The 22,674-nt window shown below is 30.3% G+C and overlaps 2 protein-coding genes and 1 pseudogene across 4 annotated transcripts in view; 2 read left to right on the forward strand and 1 right to left on the reverse strand.

The window, feature by feature from the left end:
- LOC149884966 (uncharacterized) overlaps positions 1-22,674 on the forward strand; it is a 748,071-nt gene that overhangs the window by 86,821 nt on the left and 638,576 nt on the right. The window lies entirely within an intron of this gene.
- Positions 924-2,548, forward strand: LOC149884976 (uncharacterized; annotated as a pseudogene).
- Positions 12,854-18,822, reverse strand: LOC145186544 (calmodulin, flagellar-like). 3 transcript variants are annotated; one of them, XM_090096467.1, is made up of 3 exons: positions 18,457-18,821; positions 17,957-18,089; positions 12,854-13,043 (listed from the first exon to the last, which is right to left on the reverse strand). In XM_090096467.1, exons 1-3 carry the CDS (start codon positions 18,704-18,706, stop codon positions 12,965-12,967), a joined length of 462 nt encoding a protein of 153 aa, XP_089952593.1. In that variant the 5' UTR covers positions 18,707-18,821; the 3' UTR covers positions 12,854-12,964. The 3 variants fall into 3 exon arrangements, with proteins under 3 accessions (XP_089952593.1, XP_089952594.1, XP_089952595.1); XM_090096468.1 differs by lacking the exon at positions 12,854-13,043 and adding an exon at positions 13,072-13,313 and having other exon boundaries at positions 18,457-18,822; XM_090096469.1 differs by lacking the exon at positions 12,854-13,043 and adding an exon at positions 15,306-17,091.

A 22,674-nucleotide genomic window follows, 5' to 3' on the forward strand; every position in this document is an offset into this window, starting at 1 on the left:
GTTATTCTAGTAAATTAAAATGATTTTAAAAGTTTCCTTGATTGAAACTAAGGGTCTGCGTATCGCTATCAGTATATCGGTATGAACCGATATTTTGAACCGATAACGATATGACACAATAACGATATCAAACGATATGAGTTTGTCTATGAAACGATAATATCGGTTTAGTTATCGTTTGAAACGATAACCAAACGATAACTTATCGTTTGAAACGATATTATCGGCTTTTTTTATCGGTTTATTGGAATACATAAAAATAACGAGAATACCGATATTTATCGGTATAATAACGATATTTTTTACAATTTTCCAATTTTTTTTTTTTTTAAATGCCAAATTTTAGTTCAAATATATGATAAATCTTCAAGTCGAGTCAAGATGTCGTTTTGCCTATCTTTACCGGTTTTACAAGTTAATCCTTCCCAATTGTATATATTATCTAGATGTCTAACTTCACAAAAATTCTGTAAAGAAAAAGTGAAGCAACACTGTTCTCCAAATTGACCCCCAGGTTAAAACTCTCCCCACTCCTGATTTTTTTTACATTTAATCAATCATATGCATTAGTAAACACAACATATGTTGTCAAAAAAATCTGAACTAAGTGCTAAATATGTTTCTTCCAAAATTAAAACGCATAATTTTTGGCTTTTTTTCTTCCAAAGTTTTTATTAAGTCAGCCATTATTGTAGTCAAAATAACCCATTAATATATATATAGATTAAAGTACCTTTGATATACTCTCTAGCCAGTGTGTGTGTGTGTGTGTGTGTGTGTGTGTGTGTGTGTGTGTGTGTGTGTGTGTGTGTGTGTGTATATATATATATATATATATATATATATATATATATATATATATATATATATATTAACACACACACATACATATTGATATTATATAATATACTTCAGGTAGAAGAATGTATTTGATAGAAAGTAAATAGGAGTACTGTTAGGCGAACCTCTGATATGTATCCAGACAAATAATTAGCCAGGGTCAAATACTTTAAATGTAGCTGAAAAAATCTGTGGACTCTGTTATTTAAATCTTAGTTTAGATTATTTATATTTATGATTTTATAATTTAAAAATAAGGTTAAAATAAGATCAGTTATAACATTCTTTCTCTTTATGCTAATGTATAGTTTGATTCAGTATATTTTTTATTGTTTTTACTTATTTCAAAAACTGTTATAAAATTTTTACTATTAATTTTTGAGGAGTTTCTCATGATTGTTGCAAAAGTAAAGCTGTAACCAATATAGTAGATATTAGTGAATCACTTGGAGATAAACATGCAGAACAAGTAGCATCTGGATTGTTAAGGCATAAAATGGAGAGTGAAAGCATTGTATGTATAGAGCAGTTCAAGATGTCTACAGGTGGAAATCTTTTCTCTGTTACAGTTGGAGTAAATGAAATTAAGTCAAAAAGAAAGAAAGTAAATCATACCTTGTTCCAAAATATTAAGGAGCTATCAAATGCATTAGAACTCTCTAAAAATAAAACCAAAAAATCATGTTCTACTTTACACAGGAATCTAACAAGTGCTGTAGAATCGATTATTAATGTTAAAATGACTGAATTGCAGGAAACTCTGAATATCTTTAAATGGTGGTCAAAACTTCTTAAAAGTTATTATTGTTTTCGATCCAAAAAATCATTATTCTTCCTTTGAAATATATAAAGATTCTGGTGTGAAGCGATGCTATATTCTTGGCATTGTGAAGATGGTCTTAGAGGATAATGGCAATCTCCAAAAATTATTGGCACTTCTTCAACTTGAAGAAGTATACTTCAGTATGGCATTTAACCTAAAGTGTGCAAATAGTGTTTTTAGAACTTTCAAGTCACACTGGTAAATATGCCTGCCTGTATTGTGAAGGAGAATGCTCCCTTGAAGCAGGGAAACTAAGAAGGTTGGGCTCTATAGACTTATGTTATGATCAATATGTATATGGTGGAAAAAAAAGATTTAAAATGCAGGAATACAAAAACGTAATAAATCCTCATTTCATTTACTTAAAAGAAGATCAAGAAACTTTTCTTGAACACATTGTTCCTTCACCTGAGTTTCACATTATGATGGGAGTTGTGGATAAACTTTGTACTTTGCTTTAATACGTTTGGCCAGCTTTTCAAAGCTGGTTGAAAACACATTACATATTAATGAGAGGGTATCATGGTGTAGGTTTAGATGGAAACAATGATAATTGATTTATGCCCCTGTTAGATATTTTGGAGAAGGATGTGACCTTAACTGCAGCAATCAATATTTTACCAATAATGAATTGCTTGTGTAAGTTTTCATTAGTGAAATCAGCTGTGTTTGGTTTGGAAATGGGTACAGATATTTCTGTTAAAATTCAAGATTTCAAAAGTTCATTTTCTAGTCTTCAACTATATACAAAAGATGTATTTGGCTAGGACTTGACAGTTTCATGGAAAATACATATTTTAATGTATCACATTCTCACCTTTGTAGATTGCAATAATATTAGCTTAGGTAGCTATGAAAAGACTTGGATGAACTATAAAAGAAACATAGGACATAAAGTTATGGAGAGCTAAAATCTGCTATGGTAAATTTTAATTTAAACAAGTATTAACTTAAATATCATTTGTGATACAAATGTATTTATATTATGGTTTTTTTGTAAATGAAATAAATAAGTGTTAATGGGTTATTTTGACTACAATAATGGCTGACTTAATAAAAACTTTGGAAGAAAAAAAGCCAAAAATTATGCGTTTTAATTTTGGAAGAAACATATTTAGCACTTAGTTCAGATTTTTTTGACAACATATGTTGTGTTTACTAATGCATATGATTGATTAAATGTAAAAAAAATCAGGAGTGGGGAGAGTTTTAACCTGGGGGTCAATTTGGAGAACAGTGTTGCTTCACTTTTTCTTTACAGAATTTTTGTGAAGTTAGACATCTAGATAATATATACAATTGGGAAGGATTAACTTGTAAAACCGGTAAAGATAGGCAAAACGACATCTTGACTCGACTTGAAGATTTATCATATATTTGAACTAAAATTTGGCATTTAAAAAAAAAAAAAATTGGAAAATTGTAAAAAATATCGTTATTATACCGATAAATATCGGTATTCTCGTTATTTTTATGTATTCCAATAAACCGATAAAAAAAGCCGATAATATCGTTTCAAACGATAAGTTATCGTTTGGTTATCGTTTCAAACGATAACTAAACCGATATTATCGTTTCATAGACAAACTCATATCGTTTGATATCGTTATTGTGTCATATCGTTATCGGTTCAAATCAATAACGATACGCAGACCCTTAATCGAAACTTAAGTATAAACACGTGATAGAATTAGTAAAACTCACGTAAAATTTACGTATTTTTGGTTACGCTTAACCCGTCTCGTACACGTGTTTGATCAAGATTTAAATTCCAAACTGAAACTTCATTTAATACGTGCTTGAAACCTTAAAAGACACGTATTTAAAACCTCAATAAACACGTGTTTGAAACTTTATAAAAAACGTGTCAAACACCAGTAAAATTTCCGTGAAATCTACGTATTCTTGGTTTACGCAAAAAATAATTGTCTCCTTGATTAACGCAAGGATGTATTAATAGATGGACGTTCAACGCATTGTTATAGATCAAAGGTGCCGCCAATTAGCCAAAAACTATGCGTGTTACCGTCAATTTTCTAAATTCATGATACATATATTCCGACTTCTACCCGTCAAACTTCCGTCAAAAAACCTCCCTCAGTAAACCCATTATAATCATGTATTTACTGAAGCTTATGGTTATAAAAGACAAAAAAAATAATCTAGAATAGTTCACAAATCTGAAAAAGGTTGATTTGAGCTATGAACTTTGCTTGTTAAAAATTTAACTGTGTTTAAACTTTGACGTCTAAAACTAGGCTTTTGCAAAAAGGCTATGTTTGGTTTACTAGAATGGATAGAGTAAAGTGAAACAAATTTTCCTTGTTAAATTGAAATTACTATGATATAGTTTAAAGGTCGAAAAAGATATTTTTAGTGTTCTTTTCACCCCACTCTCAGATTATGCTTCCCACTTTAAGATTCAAATCAGAGAGTATTTCTTATTTTTGTCGGAAATGTCGAACTTATTTGTCTCGCTTTTTTTTTCTCTTGAATTTGTGATTTTTTTTTTTTTTCTTCTTAGTTATAAATTTTCTTATTTGCGATACCTAAATCGCATTTTGTCTAAATGTATTATAACTAAAAGTATCTTAACCCTTTCATGCGCTGGGTTGTTTTATAACAACAAATTAAACTAAGCTTCCCAAATGCAAATAGTGCATTCTAACCGATTGGAAACAATATTATATAAAGGAGAGTTTAAAAAGGCTGCAGAAAAAGTCTACTTTAACATTTCATAGTACCACTGTCATTTTGTAGATAATTTTTTATGGTTTATGTTAGTTATGGGAAAATAATTGAAGCATGAAAGGGTTGAAGTTCGTAAAAAACTGTTGATTTCAGAAGTTGGAAAGAAATATTAAGTATGTATTTTTAATGAGCATTTCTGATAAAGCATTTTTAAACAGTCAGTCATGTAAAGCTACTTTAACTTATAATGATCTTATTATTTTTATTATTGTTGTTGTTACTAATAGTAACATATGATAATAAAAATGATAAGACCATACCTTTCCTTGCATATTCTTGAGCCTTCTACAAATGATGTACAGCTTTATTTTTAACTTTTTCTAGATTTATCAAAAGAAGTAATCTATATTACTATCTATTATCTCATTACTGGATAAATAATGAGTCTTCATGAGGAATATTTAAAACATTTATGTAGAAAGTGTGGCTGCATAATAAAACAGGATAGTCACTATCAAATAAAACCTGTTGTTATCTTTAAACAAGCAACTTTTAGTTTTTACAAGCTGGATATAACCTCAGACTATCAAAAAGTTCATCCTGAATATTTATGCAAATCATGTTACATGGTCTTATACAGGTTAGATTTAAAATCAAAAAAAGGCTTTGAAGTTGAGAGGAATGATAAATTCTTCACTTTTTCTGAACACACAAAAACCTGTTATGTATGTAACACACTTACAAGAGTTGGAAAAAATAAAAAGTATTCATCAACAGTTAAAAGCATTTGCATCAAAACATGGTTTTGACTGTTACAATGAAAATAACAAAAATTATTTTGAAATATTTAAAATCAATAGTTATCGCCAATCAAATGGCATGTAGAGACTAATTGTTTTAAATCGTGAAGTGCCATTATCCATTGATATTAACAAATCTCTTCAAGATCAACTAAATCTTCGATCTGATAATATTATATTCTCCAAAATTTCATGCATAAACATCTGTAAATGTAATAATGACTTCCACTATCTTTTTTTCTAATCAGAAGTAAATTTTCTGATTTTAAAAATTTCCGAAGCACATCAAATGAGGGTGTTGGAATAATTGAAACGAGAGAAGGCAATACAGTTGAAAACTTTAAAGTTATTAGACATAAAGATTGTTCATTAATATGGTCAGAAGCCATTTTTTAACTGTGTACATTTTCTTACACTAGTATATGTAAAAAATGTAAAAGACAACTTTCTTTCTTCTACATGGAAGTTCAATAGTACATTACAACAATTTACAGTTTTGAATAATTTCTAAAATCAAAATTAAGAGTTATTACAATATTTTCATAATCTGGGAGTATTTGCAAATAAAAATTAGCACCCGTTTAGGCGTTAAGCTCCACAACATGTGAGTATAAGCACACCTTTAGTGCCAATGTAATTTTGGTTTCTTCTTCTGCAATCAGCTTCTCTGTAGGAATTGCTGGTGGTATGAGCTCCAATTCAAAATCCTCTGATAACAATTCCGCTAACTCTTCAAGATCTATCTCAGTAAAGTCATCCACAACTATTTCATTTTAGTCATCAATATCTTCAAGCAAAATTAATAATCTTGATTAGTAGCAAAGTTTTCTGTCATACTCATTTTATGTATCGCTGCTCAGAAAAATACTTTTAAAAATATTTTTATTGGATAGTCGAGACCATCTTTTTCCGACGTCGAAAAAAATAAAAATACTCCCCGGTTTCGCAATTATCACCTATCGTTTCGCTTTTGTTATCTAAACAATACCGTAACACGCATATCTTTTTTATGAAACAATGCGTTGAACGTCCATCTATTAATACGTCATTGATTAACGCAAAGTGGGCTAGTTTTTTTGTTTTTTTTTTTTAATTAAAACTACAATAGTAATTAAGTTTCCTACCCCTTTTTTAAGTAAGGCCCTCTCGCTTATATACAGGGTGCGGCAGCGATTCGCGAACTTTTTAGGACATTTTTCAAAATTAGTTTTTAAAGCACTAAAAAATTGTATTCATGGAATATTAATAGGAGAAAAGTTGAAGATAAATACTTTTCCCACCTTAACATTTAATTAGGTTTTCTTTTTTTTTTTTATTACTGCCTCAAGCCTAGGGCAGAAGGACTGGCAGGTGTTTATTATACAGTCCCTTGACATTGATTTCCAAGCACGGGTAATTGCCCTGTTAAAAAATGTAATTGTTTTCTGGGAATGTCTTCTTCAGCCATGGCATCACATAGCGTTTTAGTACACTCTAAAAACAATCCGTTAGAAAAAGTAACGGATTACGTGTCTCCGTTAAATAACGAAGTAATTCGTTTCCAAAAACAACAAAATTCACGGAATAAAGTTAATAAATTACGTAGTCTTCGAAATTCCATTAATTCAACCAGTCACAAGAATATATAGTCTGGAAACAAACAAAAGCGCTTTGTTTATGTTATTGTTCAAGAAATTACTAGTTCTCATTCTTCCGAAAGTGCACAGTAACGCAAGTAAACAAAGAACTGCATAGCTAAAGTCCTTCAATTTTCAATTTTCCCCTAATTTTTGTAATGTTTTTAGATTTTCAATTTTCCCCAGATAATGCAGATGAGTTGTGGCATAAGCTAAAGAGTCTTTTTGAAAGGTTTAAGGGTGACTCTTAGAAATATTACTCAGCATTTTTTTGACTCATGTTGAATAATCTGCCTAATTATTTTGAAGAACTCACTTTTTCTAATACTCTAATGCAGGACGTAGTAAATGATATTTTAAACTACCTTACCGATAAAAACAAATTCAATGGTGAGAAATGCGAAAAAATCGACCATGACTATAAAGGATGCAGAAATGAAGTTTACAATATTTAGCTGCCTTTATCATTCACTAACTGTTCAATAAGTTACGCTATTCAAAAAACTTATTCTTTTTATAGCATTCAATGATATTCTTTAATTCTAGAATGTAAAGTAGAATCTGACACTATACAATACTCATGATAGAGTTGGTTTATGGAGAGTGAATTCTAAAATTATTGATATACTTGTATAATGTGAGCTATTATTTAGAAAAACAAACTTCAACATTTATCAGTGTTTTCTGTAAATGATTTTGCAAAAGAAATTCTTACAAATATAACAGTTACATCTAATTTTAACAATCTTTGTATATCAACTAATACTTCTGTTACAAACAAAATCAAAACAAAAGTGCTTGAGCAGATCATCAGTTTGTTTGTAGGAGTTCAAACATTTTCATTTGCAAAATATAATTGTGAAAAACACAAATTTGCAAAGAAAGACTCCAAAAAAAGTTCACTGCAAACTGAAATGAAGAAATTTAGCTGCAGCAATAAACTTGTGTAAACTAAAATGTTTTAAAACTGCTATTAATCTAAAAAAAAAAGTATTTTTTGTTTGTTAAAAAAACTACTTATAATAAATTTCTAAGAGCATTAAATTTGAAAAAAATGTAAATTTGCTAACAAGTCAAAGATAAAGAATAAAAAAGTTACATTTATTTTACAATAGTAAAATATCTTTTATATTATCACTATATATTATCTGCAAAACAAGTTAACATCAGGAAGGGCATACGATTGTAATAAATGGCTCCAACTTCTATGTCATATTTACTTATTTAAATATGACATTAGGCTTCAATGTCATATTTAAACTAGAAAATAACATTATGGAAAACTGTTCATAACACATATAGCGCATATAATATTTACAATATATATATATATATATATATATATATATATATATATATATAGTATTGTAGAAATTATGTTAATACTTCCAGTAAGAGTGCTCAATACAGCGTAGAATAAGTAGAGCGAATATATTATTACTATAATACAAACTAAATAATTAGCTTGGTTTATATTACATTACTTAAAGTTTCACGCAATAGCGATCATCAGATGTTATAAACCGTAAAAAGACGTAACGACAAAAAATACGAAAAAAATACGAAAAAAGTGCTATGGAGTGTCTGCTATGATGGCATTAAAGTTTTTTATTAAAAATTTATTTTCATGGCGGCACTTTGATGTTAACTCGCTTCTTTTATTGAGCAAGCCTAGTTTCGACGTAATGATGTGGAACTTTTCAGTCAAGCACAAATTACAGTGATTGCCACCAGGTTTAAATGGTTCTGCCTGATCGAGAATGTTCCACGTAAGGATGGGTTCTAAACCTTTACTTTTACACTCCCATACAAATTTAGAAAGTTCCGTGGAGTTTGCTTTACTTTCATAACGAAAAGAATTCCTATGCTAAGAAGTTCACCATAATTCCTGATGAATCAATTAATATCATCTACCATACTAGGAAAACTTTACTTTTCACAGGAAATAATATGTGGAGTAAAAAATCAGGCGACCCTGATTTTGACGTTACAATGGGAAGTTTTGACGGAGCCGAACTGTGCGAGTTAGTAGGCCTATTCATATTATATACTATTGCCAGAGAATACGGGCTCAACACCACAGGACTATATAGAGATGATGGTCTCTGCTGCTTCTATAATATCAGCGGCCCTCAGTCAGAAAAAATAAAGAAAAATTTTGTTAACATTTTTAAAGATAAATTCAACCTTACTATCACTATTAGATCTAATTTAAAAATTGTAAACTTCCTCGATACCACACTCAATCTCCTTGACAGCACTTTTCAACCTTACAGAAAACCAGGAGATAACCCTATATATATTAACGTCAACTCCAATCACCCACCTAATATCATCAAATCAATACCGAAAATGATTTCTAACCGCATCAGCAATATATCTTCAAACAAAGAGGTTTTTAATGGAGCCGCACCGTTTTATAACAACGCTCTCAATTCCTGCGGATTTAAAGAAAAAATTTTTTTCAATCAAAACATGCCAAAACGTGGTGCAAGATCTCGAAAACGAAACGTTATTTGGTTTAACCCTCCGTTCTCACTGAACGTTAGAACAAACGTAGCAAAGACATTTTTGGGTTTAATTGATAAATGCTTTCCGAAAGAACATAAATTCCACAAACTTTTTAACCGGAACACCGTAAAAGTTAGTTACAGCTGCCTCCCAAATGTTAAGAAAATTATTACTGCTCATAACAAAAGAATACTATCTTATACTATTGACAATAATAGCCAATCATGCAATTGCCGAGAAACCGCTACATGCCCACTAAATGGAAAATGCCTTAAGAAAAACCTTATTTATATTTGCAATGTAAAAACCCAGCAGCAAGAAAAGGGGCATTATTACATTGGTCTAACTGAAAAAACTTTTAAAGACAGATGGTATAAGCATAGGAATTCTTTTCGTTATGAAAGTAAAGCAAACTCCACGGAACTTTCTAAATTTGTATGGGAGTGTAAAAGTAAAGGTTTAGAACCCATCCTTACGTGGAACATTCTCGATCAGGCAGAACCATTTAAACCTGGTGGCAATCACTGTAATTTGTGCTTGACTGAAAAGTTCCACATCATTACGTCGAAACTAGGCTTGCTCAATAAAAGAAGCGAGTTAACATCAAAGTGCCGCCATGAAAATAAATTTTTAATAAAAAACTTTAATGCCATCATAGCAGACACTCCATAGCACTTTTTTCGTATTTTTTTCGTATTTTTTGTCGTTACGTCTTTTTACGGTTTATAACATCTGATGATCGCTATTGCGTGAAACTTTAAGTAATGTAATATAAACCAAGCTAATTATTTAGTTTGTATTATAGTAATATATATATATATATATATATATATATATATATATATATATATATATATATATATATATATATATATATATATATATATAATATAATATATATACATATGTATATATACACAAATATATATGCCAAGCAAAAAAAAATATTAAATAAGCTTTTCTTTTAAAGATAAGAAAAGGTAAAAGATAGTTAGTAATATTTGATAGCTACTTATTAACTACTGATAAACACTTGATAAATAAAATACTTTAAGTAAAAGTAAATAATATTTAATAACTTATCAGTATATATCTTTAAAAAAAAAAACTTTTATAAATATTATTTTGCATGGCATACCTTTTTGTTTTATATTGTTTAATACTAAATAACTAGTTATACATACATACATACATACATACATACATACATACATACATACATACATACATACATACATACATACATACATACATACATACATACATACATACATACATACATACATACATACATACATACATACATACATACATACATACATACATACATACATACATACATACATACATACATACATACATACATACATACATACATACATACATACATACATACATACATACATACATACATACATACATACATACATACATACATACATACATACATACATACATACATACATATTCATGTATGTATATATGTATGTATGTATGTAATGTATGTATGTATGTATGTATGTATGTATGTATGTATGTATGTATGTATGTATGTATGTATGTATGTATGTATGTATGTATGTATGTATGTATGTATGTATGTATGTATGTATGTATGTATGTATGTATGTATGTATGTATGTATGTATGCATGTATGTATGTATGTATGCATGTATGTATATATGTATGTATATATATATATATAAAAACTGTTTCATAAAACAAAACAAAAAAATTAAATTTTTTCAAGTTATTAATCTGAATGGGGTTCCAAAGGACTTTGGCAGAACTCAAAGGTTATTGTTGGAACTCAATTGAACAAACTATGCACTTAACTTCCTAGATTCCAGGCTTTCATAAAATTTTTTTTCACTGTTTAAAAAGAACTTTAAATAATTAACAGATCAGCTGTCTTAACTACAAGTCTTGATAATTACGACAATAGCTTTTGTATTAAGTTAATAACAGTGTTAAATATAATATATAATTTATATATATTGTTTGTAATTAACATTAATTAAGACAAAGATACTTTTTACAACAATATTTTTTTGATTGTATTGTTTGTTTAAGAATAAGATAATTGAAAGCATTCGATACAAAGACATGATTAAAGATATTTCTTTATATCTAAAGGATTCCAACAGCTTCCTTTCAATATTACGAGGTACCTTTAAAATGCAACTGCTGGATTCCATTTTATGTCTTTCTTACGTTTTTCTTCAACTTTAGACTGTTTTTGATGTTTTTTCTAAAAAAATATTTTTGAAGTACTCCACACGGTAAAAGAAAAAAAGAAAAAAAAAAAAAAAAAAAGAAAAGTTCGAAGTGTTTGACCGCTTAGAATACTCGTACTTGACACTTTCGTTTCAAAAATCAGGAATGAAGACTCTGATCTTTCTTTCAACACTGTTTATAGCCTGCAAAAGTTTTGACTCTTTACGCGATGAGGGAAAAGCTGTTTATGACATTGGTCACCGGCCGTGGCGTGAAGGTGGTAGCCAAATCAAGGAAGATTGGACGCAACAAAGATTGGAAAAGCGTGGTCGGCCTTGGCGAGAAAGTCGTAACGAAAAGGAAGATTTCGAAGAAGAGGACCAAAACTTTAAAGACTTTGAACTCTTGCGATTATGTCAACGTAACGTTAAGATAAGTGGACCTTTGCATGATAATCGGAAAACAAAAATAAAAAGGAGTCGATTATGGGCATGCCGCCAATTGAACGAAAGCAATCTAAACTGGAGAGAAGACATTCGTAAAGAAGGTTTGAGACAAAAATCTACCAGGAAAGGAAGCGAGCAGGCTGACAAAAGTAGCAATAAAACTAAAGCACTGAAAGAAAAGAAATCTTTTTAAAAGTGAAACAGTTTTGCTGAGTATCAAAATGTTTTTATTTAAGAAAAAATCTCAGTTTTTACAACTGTTCAGCAGGGGAAGCAGCGAATGTAAGGTCGTGCGCGTATGTGATTGAGGTGAAGAAAATGAGAATGAGGTGAGAGTGAAGGCGAGGGAAGGGGAGTCTTCTTAAATGACTGGTCTTCTTAAATGACTATTTTTGAAAATATTTTTAAGTACAAGGTTTGCCACCTAAACACGGAATGAAGATTACTTATCACTTTTCAAAATGTTCAAACAATTCAAAAAACTTAGAACTTTGAAGCATGATGTGCTCATCATGCTTCATTATGCTCGGGAACATCAGTAGCTCGCTAGTTAGAAAAGTGAATCTTTTGTCAGTAGCTCACTGACGAATTTGAGAAATCTCTTTCTTAGTCGTGTGATAAAGTTTCTAAACATCACTTTTCGAGCCTCTTATTATCCAAGAATATCCAAATTGTTTTTCGACTTGATGCTTGGATAAAAAAGCATTAACAAGCAGAAAACCGGATTTCTATCATGATTTTTTTAATTTTTTTGTTTGAAAAAACAAAAAAATTTAAAAAAAAGTAATGAAAGATATGAAAATCGCATTTCTCGTACTTTGAACTTTTTTCTAGAATTGGATTACTGCCATTTATGACCTACAACTATTTTATGGATAGGGAAAAAAAAAAGAATAAAAACTAAGATAGCGACCGACAACCGATTTAATACATTAGCATGATTTACAATTTCTTTCGTTAACAATATAAAAGTTTACAAAATTAGTTAAAAACAGAGAGCTTTTGGTTCCGTTGTTAACTTATGTTTTAGTAGAAGGCGGAAATGCCCGCACCATTTCCCTAAATTCAGGGAAATAGATTCGCCGGTTTCTCTCCAACCTAAAAATATAAATAAATATTTTTCTCTCAATGTCATTTACCAAGAAAAAAATCTTTGACAGGTTTATCGCAATTTATTTTTCGAGCCTTTTCAAAAATCCTCCAAGACAAAAGTTGTTTTGTAAGGAACTTTTTCTTTAAGACGACAGTGGACAGGACGTCTTGGTGTGCTTAAGTTGACGGAAGGTCGATCAGTTTTCTACAACATCCAATTGGTACTACTTGTTCAACACTTTGATGACCAATCGGTTTTGAGAAAGTTGGAGGTCGCTGATTAAAAAAGAAAAGGAATGGAATACGGAGAAGATTTTCTAAGAAGCTGGAAAAAGTTAAAGATAAGTTTTAAAGTATCTTTAATTTTGTAAAATATTTTTAAAAAAAGGTTATGTAATGTTTACTTGTTTTTAAGTAAACATTAAATACCTTGTTTTTAGTATTTATTATTTTTTTAAATTCTTTTTTTAAAGATTCCACATCTGGCAGCGAAGTATTCTAGTTAAGACAAAAAAATTAACTGAAAAATGTATCTGCAAATCCTTCAATGTCTCTCAGCAAACATTGTTTCATAATTCACTTGGCTGATAGCATGGATGATTGTTTTAAAATGTATCACTGGTGTAGCGGACAACATGAATATTTTTTTCATTTTGAGATTTCATTGTCATTTGTAAAAAAAAAAAAAAAAAAAAAAAGTCCTATTGCAACAATATAGAATTGCTATGCTAAAATGTTTAAATCAATAATACGACATCAACCTTTGAATCTCTAAGAGCAAAAACCTTTGAGTCTTTGAGAGCAAAAAAAAAAATTATAAGAATGAGTTGCTACAGAACCTTATTACACATACAGAATTTAATTAGAACCTTATAAGGAATGAGCGTGACGTTTATGGTCCCCATTTAAAGTTGATCATTAGATCAATTTTAAAAGGGGTCAGAATCTTTTCAAAAAAGATAAGCAAAGATTCTCAAAACGGACTCCTGGCTCCTATTTTTACTCTAAAAAGCTTTTTGAAAGATATGTTGTTTTTGAAGGATATATCGTTTTAACAACTTCCACTTAAAATTTTCTTCTTTGGTTTATAAATTTGATGACGTTATTTAATGTTAACTTGACCTTAATTTAACTCATTTTCCGTCAACATTTTTAATTTTTAAATTTTCTTAATATCAAGTTCCTCTAGAAAAAAAAACAATATCTTCGCCTCCCAATAGAGTTAGCAGTACAACAATACACAATAAAAAGAAAAAGCTTAAAGATCGTTGTAATTCCTTTTTATTCAGTTACAATCACTTAAAGTCTTTCTTATTTATTTGTAATTTAAGGTTGATACTTTGCTGACGTGATGTGCACGCCAGAAATATATCAATCCTAAATTATAAAGTTAGCTGAACAACAACCGCTTCCATCGAAGAAGACTTAAATAGTCCTATGTATCCCTCCATTATCTGTGGCATCATAGACAATATTGTCAGTGTGTGGCAAAATTCTCAACTCCCGTAGACACAATTTTGATGAAGAATGAATAAACGAGAAGATGTCAAATATCTGTAAAGAAGAAAAACAATCAAAATTGGTGACACAAAGAGCTTGGTGTAACACTAATGACACATGGATAAAGAAGAACCCCAACCGCATGCAGAGCCTACCGAGCCCCTACGAACAGTCTTTAGTAATAGAGAAAACTTTTCTTTGATCAAAAAACGAGACACCTATTGTTTTAATAAGAGAGACACCTATTCCATCTCATTATTTCATTTTTTTATTATTTCAAATGAAATAAATTTTACTGTGATGAAATTCTTAGAGCTGCGTCCCAAACTCAACATATGAAAGTTAATTAAAGCGGCTACTATCAAGATACGGATTAAAAATGTAAATTTGTCATGATAGAAGACTATAATGCGTTTTTTAACAGAATATGAAGACTTTAATGCATTTTTTAACAGAAAAAAACAGAATATTAAACAAAGATACGATAATAAACACACGGTTTGAAAATTTTGACTTTTTTGCCGACTAAATATCCCAAAATTTTCCTTTTGAGGGTTGATTCTATATATGTTGGGGACTCCGAAACAATAAATTTAAAAATCCTGGATTAAAATCCAAGGGAGTTATTTAGCTTCGAAATTATCGAATTTTCTCACTCAAATACTTTGTTTTGGAATTGTAAAGCCTAAATTAGCTCAAATAAGTTTAATATATATTATATTATATTGTTATAAATAAATAAATAGATAACAATAAAAAAATACATAATAAATATGTAAAATTATTATTCACAACATTTCTAAATTTAATTATCACAAATATCTTCGTTCTTTTGTGCTTCTTAGAATTTCTGGCTATTGTAATCAACAACAAAATTCAACAGCTGTTTGGAATAATCTGTTTGAGACATAATTCTTTTGAATCTTCGCCAATGAGGCTTGAAATTTGAATGGAGTGCCTCTGTTACTTGCTCAATGAAAATTCCAAGACCAGTTTTATGGTGCTTTAGAAATTTTGGAACATGGTAAAAGACAGCATGAACTTTTGGTGTGACAGAAGCAGTCAACTTTAGATAATTGCTCTTAAACTCTTGAATTTTTTCTCAAAGTCTGGAGAGAGTAAGCATCCAAAACAAGAATTAACAACTTGGAGAAACAAATGTAGAACATGGCAGATGAATGATGCTTCAAATGCCTTATCAGCCACGGTTATCTGCTTCAGAGTGTCAATTTTCTCAGCAACTTCATGCAATCATTGCAATTAAAGTGACCACCATGGTACGGCTGTAATTTTATATGTATTGAAGTCAACCATTCTTTTATTTTTGGCAAAACTTGAACCAAGTGCTTAATAAGATGGTTAACAACGCCAAGAAGCAAATAAAGTTCCATCGGAGGAATAGCTTCTAAGATTAGCTTTTCATCTGGGAACCGAAATGTTGGTGGAAGAACAGCATTATCGAATTCTTTTGATTTCTTTAGATCAGCACCAGATAAAATAAAATTTTGATGTTGCTCTCTGAGTGTTCCAAATGTTCTGAGTTAGCCGCAGTTGTTCAAATTTGTCGACTCAGTGTTGCACCAGCAGCAAGGATTCTAGCTACTGTGAGACTGAATTCCAAAGATAATATTTGCAAGCTTCATGTCACATGACAGAATCAATTTGTCAATTAATTCATTAACTTGCATCAAGGCCCAGTTTCACAGTGTCCAAGCTCATCACATCTTTTGAAACTTTGATGTTTTCCTTTAAGGTTTTTAAATTGATACAATGAAAAATGTCACGAACCTCATTAGAATCTAGCAATTTTACATTGGTAGCAATGAAAAAATCTTTTTGACTAGATCCTGCTGATGCAAATTTCTATTGAAAATTTGGCTCAAGAAGGCAAACTGGACTACTTTGGTTTAGTAAAGATCCAAGCTTTCTGATTTTATTGTTTGAAAGCCCAGTACTCTGCTGAATATCAACCATATTTTTTGTTGTCAAAGGGCCTTGAAAGAGTGAATGAGCTCCAGATGTTCCTTAAGAAAGAAAACTAAATCAGTTTTATTGCTCAGAATGTACAGAATAAAAAAATAATTAACCTTTTCTTATCGGAAGAAGTTTGGCATGAGCTTGACCAAGACGAATTGTTCCGCCTAGAGATGCTTCTTTCGATGCCATGACAGATGAAGCAACTTGTTCTGCGCCCACAGAATCTTCCAATGCAAATTGATGTAAGTTTGCACGGCGAGTTGTATCACTGCAATTGTGAGAAATTCCACGAGCAAAGATAGACAAGCATTTTGTGCATCCTTTTTCAACTGAGTTTCTTTCTTCTTGCAAAGATTTTGATGCAAGACCCTTTTCAAATGGATACTTTTCACCTTCGCATTTTAACAAATAATGCAATCACAACATGTTGTAAGTCTTGTTAAAAACGTCACAACAATGGAGTTAAAACTGTAAAGTTGTATTGCCTTTAAGCATTAGCTCCATCACCCATTTTTTTCAGGTTACAACGGCATGTAACACAAATTCAAAGTGGCACTCTTTCATCCTGAAAATTCACCTATGATGAAATGAAGCAATGAATCTCATAAATGAAATGTTTTGAAATTTTTCTGTCACTTTTCTTCATACAAATAACACACAATGTCCTTCTGCAATCATCATGGTCTGTGAAAAATGTAAGTATTTTTATTTTTTCTGAAAATAGCTAAAAATAACAATGATTTCAATACCTATGCATTATTATTTTTATTAGTCTGTAAGTGTAATATTTTTTAGCGTAACATAAAGAAAGTCATGTAAATAACTTTTGTTTACGTTTATATATTAAATATATTAAAATTAATTTTTTACTGTTAAACTGTTTATAGTTTCTCGTATCATGACTATTATAATGATTATTTAGTGCTACATCTTTGTCTCCAAGGAAATAGTTTTTCAATCAATTATAATTGTCTGAAGAGAGTGTGACAAATATTGGTTCGGAGCGAATTCTTGTGTAGCAATTACTAATGATTATTTAAAGAGAATATTCTAAATGACTATCCGAAGGGAATTGGTTGTGTCACAATCGTTAGAGTATGGTAAAAAAACAATCTATTTTTGCTAACAATTATTTTAAAGTATCCAAAAAAGTGAAAAAATGCAAAGCTAAATATCTCCTTTGGATTTTAATCCAGGATTTTAAAAGTTATTGTTTTGGAGTCCCCAACTTATATAGAATCAACCCTCAAAGGGGCAATTCTGGGATATTTAGTCGGCAAAAAAGTCAAAATTTTCAAACCGTGTCTAAAGATAACGAACTGTAAGATTTCATTGTTTACATAAGGTTCGGACAAATTATTAAAATTTAAAACAAGTAAAAAAAGTTTCTGAATAAATTTAAACTTTATTTAGCAACATGTTTTGGAAAATGCTGAAGATACCTATGGTATTGTAAAATCTCAGTTATGGAGCCTGGTGGTGCTTTTTCCATGACGAATATCAAGGCTTCTTTAACATCATTGGACGCGACAAACCCTTCACCCAAAAAATCGAACGCATTGAAACAATCTCGAGCTAAATCAAAGTACTTAAACATATAAGTCTAAAATACAGAACATAAAAATCTAAAATACAGAATACAAAAGGAGGTAAGGGTCTGGGTCTCGGAATCGTTTTTTCGAAATGAACCGGAACAAGCATAACGAGACGAGAAATGTCCCGGAAAAAATTGACGAATAAACTGTCCCGGAATAAAGTTATAAACCGGGACAATAAATTTTCTTTCGGAATTTTAAAGTTGTGTCCCGGATATCATTGTCCCATCTCGTCTCGAATAAAAAAATAAAGAGACGCAGATGCTTAGAAGGAGGTTAAAAGTGAAATTAAAATATAATGATAAAAATTTAGAAGCACTTAGAATTAAAAAGAAAAAAAAAGTTACCTTCTTTCTCATTTTTTTCTTCTGTTTCAAGTCGATCAATCAAATCTACGAACTCTTTTAAGTCAATACGACCGTTGCCGTTGTCAACAAGGATCGATGTGTTCTCCAATAAAATGTCAGTTGGATTATAACCTATCGTCTTTAGCATCTCTCTTAACTCTGTTACAGGTACAGAGCCATTTCCATCTTTATCATAAGCTTCAAAAGCATCTTTCAGATCCCGGATTAATTCTGCTGAAAACCGATTCATGATCGAGTGGCTTGCGAAGATACCAGTTAGAAGTTTGCTTACTTTTTACATTTGCTGCTGCATGTAAAAAATCCTCAAACAAAACAATTTACCATTCAGATTTATTAATTCAATTTTCATTTTCGTGATAAGAGCAAGTTTTTGATGTAATCTATTTTTCTATAATTTATATTAATTCATTCATTTTTTTATTTACGTATTTTTCATTCATTCATATTTTATGCACAATAGGCACGGTCAGTTCTGCTAAATCAAAAGTATTCATAGAGACTACAAACTTTAAAGAGCGAATAAAAGAAATCATCAACTTTTTTTCACTTGATTGAATCTTTTTTTGCTGAGTTTTAATCGAATGATGTAATCGAATGACGTAATCGAATGATGTAAGGCAGTTTGTTTAATGTTTTTCACGCTTCTAACATTGTGCTCTCCAACTTTTATTTTTTAACCTACAAAATGAAAACCAAAAAAAAAAAAATGAAACAATGAAAAGTTTTAGTTTTAGATAACAACGGTTTTTAAAACCCCCTCCCATTATTGTTATATATTAAATTTTCAATTAATGTACAATATTAATATTTTGCCTATTTTTTTTCAATGAAGAAGCATCATAACTAACCTTTAGTAAAAAGTTCTGATGAAAATATAACGGACCAGATAAATCAAACAACACAATAACTCAATAATAAAAGCGAAAAGATATTTTATAAATTTATTAGGTTGGTCCTTACTTTTTGACTTTTGACTTTTATAGGGACACCCCATAAAATGGTTTCATTATATAAAAAATAGTAATAACAATAGCTATAAGCTTTTAGATCGATCGGAAAACGGTACAATCAACTATATATCAACCAAACCAAAATGTTGTTTTCTTGTTGCCTTCTTGGCTGGAAACATATTCTCTGCTTCCTTCAGGTGCACAGCCAGAAGTAAAGCCTGGATTCGTATTTAATTGTCGCAAAGGTTACGATGGTTGCTATCAATATGCGCAAGGGATTTGGAAAATGTAGTTAAATTGCTAGTGCATACATTCCAGCACACTCTTTAGCGACAAGTTTGAAGGGGTATTATATAAGAGTGTTTTCAACTCATCATGGAGGTTTGTTGAATTAACAACCTGCATCTTATTATAGGAAAAACGCTTTCCAATTCTTTGCACTGCTGGAATAGGCTTTTAGGTATTGCTTCCTTGAGTTTGGTGATGTTACACAGCAAAGGTATTGCTGTGTTAATGGAGATGTAAAATTGTTGGGCTATCCAATCACTCTTCTAGCAACTGGGTAGCAGAGTCTAAAGCTTGATTTTTAAAAATTACTTTCATGTATTGTTTTGGACCCTTGTATTTTTATCCTCTGCCTAATTATCGAAATGGTTTTTTCTAGGTCAGGTCTAAAATTCTGCAAGGGTAAAAGCTGGATTAATATCAACCTTAGCTGCTATCCTTCCTGCATTTATTAAAGCGTTTTCAAATTCCTAATCTGCTTAGTGATTCTTAAGAGATGACTTTTTCATCTTATTGGGTACTTGAATTAGTAACTACCATTTTTAAATAAAAATAAAAAATGTTTATTTAAATAAAATATAACGAAAATTCAAAGTATTTTCAATCGTGAGCGCTTTCTTTCGGGTAACTAATTCCGAAAGAAATCGGTTTTTTTTTTCAATATGTTCAATAAGAGTGAAATTGCTTATCGGGATGGTCATGTTGAATCAATCGAAGTTAATGGTTGTCCGACGACTCCTTGTCTAGTGAAAATGGTCTATGGGGTGACCCCAATTAAGTAGTTGTAACTATTCTTTAACCAATTTAATAATGAGTGGTTCAGAGTTACCATGCTGAAAAATCATCTTGTTGATGGTTTGCTCTAATAACTAAATGTTCTTCACAACCAGAAGCAAATGTAGTTTCATTACATTTAAGTTCATAATACAACGCGCTTTTTTGGGTCCCACCATCCGTATTGCAGGACCATACACCAATAAAATTACTCTTTACTATTGGTGACGTTGGCTGCCCTGGTTTTACTCATGGTTTTATTGTAATGAATTTACTTCTCATGGCCGATTTCAATTCTGCGCAATTGACTTTTGTTCATGTTTTTCTATGATGACCAAGGCAACTAGTATGTTTAGAAAGTTAACTTTTGGTACCAAAACTGCATATATTTTCACATCATTTTACCTCTTTTATTTACTCATTTAGATTAATTAACTGTGGACTTTAGTTAAATACTTTACTAATTAACTCCCCGCTTAAGTAAGTTTAATTTAGTATAGAAAATATTCTTAGCATTTTTGAAATGGAAAACTTAAATTGCATTTTTGTATGGTTTTTATTTTGTGTGACATTATTTTTGTTTGCTTTTAGAAAACAGTCGTTTATTTAGATTGCTTAAAAATATAAATACATATTTGTTCCATAAAAAAAAAATCTTAATAATAATCTTAACAATAATAATTTTTAATATTTTGTGAATAAATAAATATAACATACAGTTAAATAAATATAATATAATATACAATTTGTGGTTGCATAATTTGAAGTGGTAAGTTAAAATTTTTTAGATTTTCTTAGGTAATTCATCTCTGGTTTTTTTAGCCATGTCAAAAAAATTCAAGGTATGGGAGTTTTTTAAGAAAGACGAAAAAAATATTGGTGAAACCAAATGTGCAACACGAACATAGGATGGAGAAGTTCACGAACATAGGATGGTGAAACCAAAGGTGCAACACGAACATAGGATGGAGAAGTTCAACTACTGCTATGATTAATCATTTGAAGCTACGACACAACATATTGATATCTAAATCGGTATCAAATGACAATGATGGAGAAAATAATATTCCTAAGAAAAAACAAAATACTGAAATAAGTAATACTTGGCCATTTGTAAAAAAAGAATCTTTAAATGAAATATTGTCAAAACTCGCAGCTTTTGATGGAATGGCTATCACAGCAATGAGTAAATCCCAAGCTATAGCTGGTTACGTACAACAAAATGGTTGTAAAATGCCGAAAAGTCCGACAACTATTTCAAAATGCATCAATAGCTTTTATAAAGAAAAATGTGTTGAACTGCGGGAAAAATTTGAAAAATTAAAAACAGCAAATCGTAAATTTGCTATTACTGTGGATGAATGGACAGATTGTACTATTTTACGTTATGTAAACGTAGCAGCTCATGTGATTGGAATAGACTCAAATACAATTGAATGCTATGTTCTGGGTTTAACGGAAATAATTAAGCAGGCAAATGCAGAAACAATTAAACACTTGGTTGAAGCTAAGTTAGCAGACTTTGGGATTTTCTTAAAAAATGATGTTATTGCATCTACTAACGATGCAGCAGCCGTAATGAAAAAATATGGCAATATATTAGGTGTTTTAAATCAACTTTGCCATAATCACGCGCTTAATTTAGCCGTGATGGATTGTTTTTATATACCAAAAAATTCTATTCGCAATGAAGTGTTTGACGATACCGAAGATTTTGTTGATGAAGATGTAGAAGAAGATTTCACAGAAGATCAGTGCTCTGATTACAATTTGGTGTTTATTGAGGAAGATGAATATGATATGACGTTAGATTTTGATCAAATTATTAACAGGTTAAGAGGTGTTATAAGAATGTTTAAAAAATCGGCTACAAAGCATTCTATTTTGCAACAAAATAAAGCTCAAAAAATGGGGAAAAAACTCAAGTTAAAATTAGACATAAAAACACGATGGAATTCTTTGAGTGTAATGATTCAACGATTTTTAATTCTATCAGAATGTGTTAACAAATCCTTAGTCGAATTGAATATTGATCCAATTCCAGAAAATGATAATTTTGCGCTACAAAACCTTGTTGAGGTTCTGGCACCAGTTGAAACTGCTGTTACTGAATTAAGTAAAAATGATGCAAATCTCATAACTGCTGAAGGAGTTTACAAATTTTTGTTTGAAAAGTTGCAACCAATGC

Source organism: Hydra viridissima, unplaced genomic scaffold, assembly GCF_058129835.1.
Source record: "Hydra viridissima isolate aposymbiotic clone 2 unplaced genomic scaffold, HvirCarnegie_v1 scaffold_8, whole genome shotgun sequence".
Lineage (NCBI taxonomy): Eukaryota > Metazoa > Cnidaria > Hydrozoa > Anthoathecata > Hydridae > Hydra > Hydra viridissima.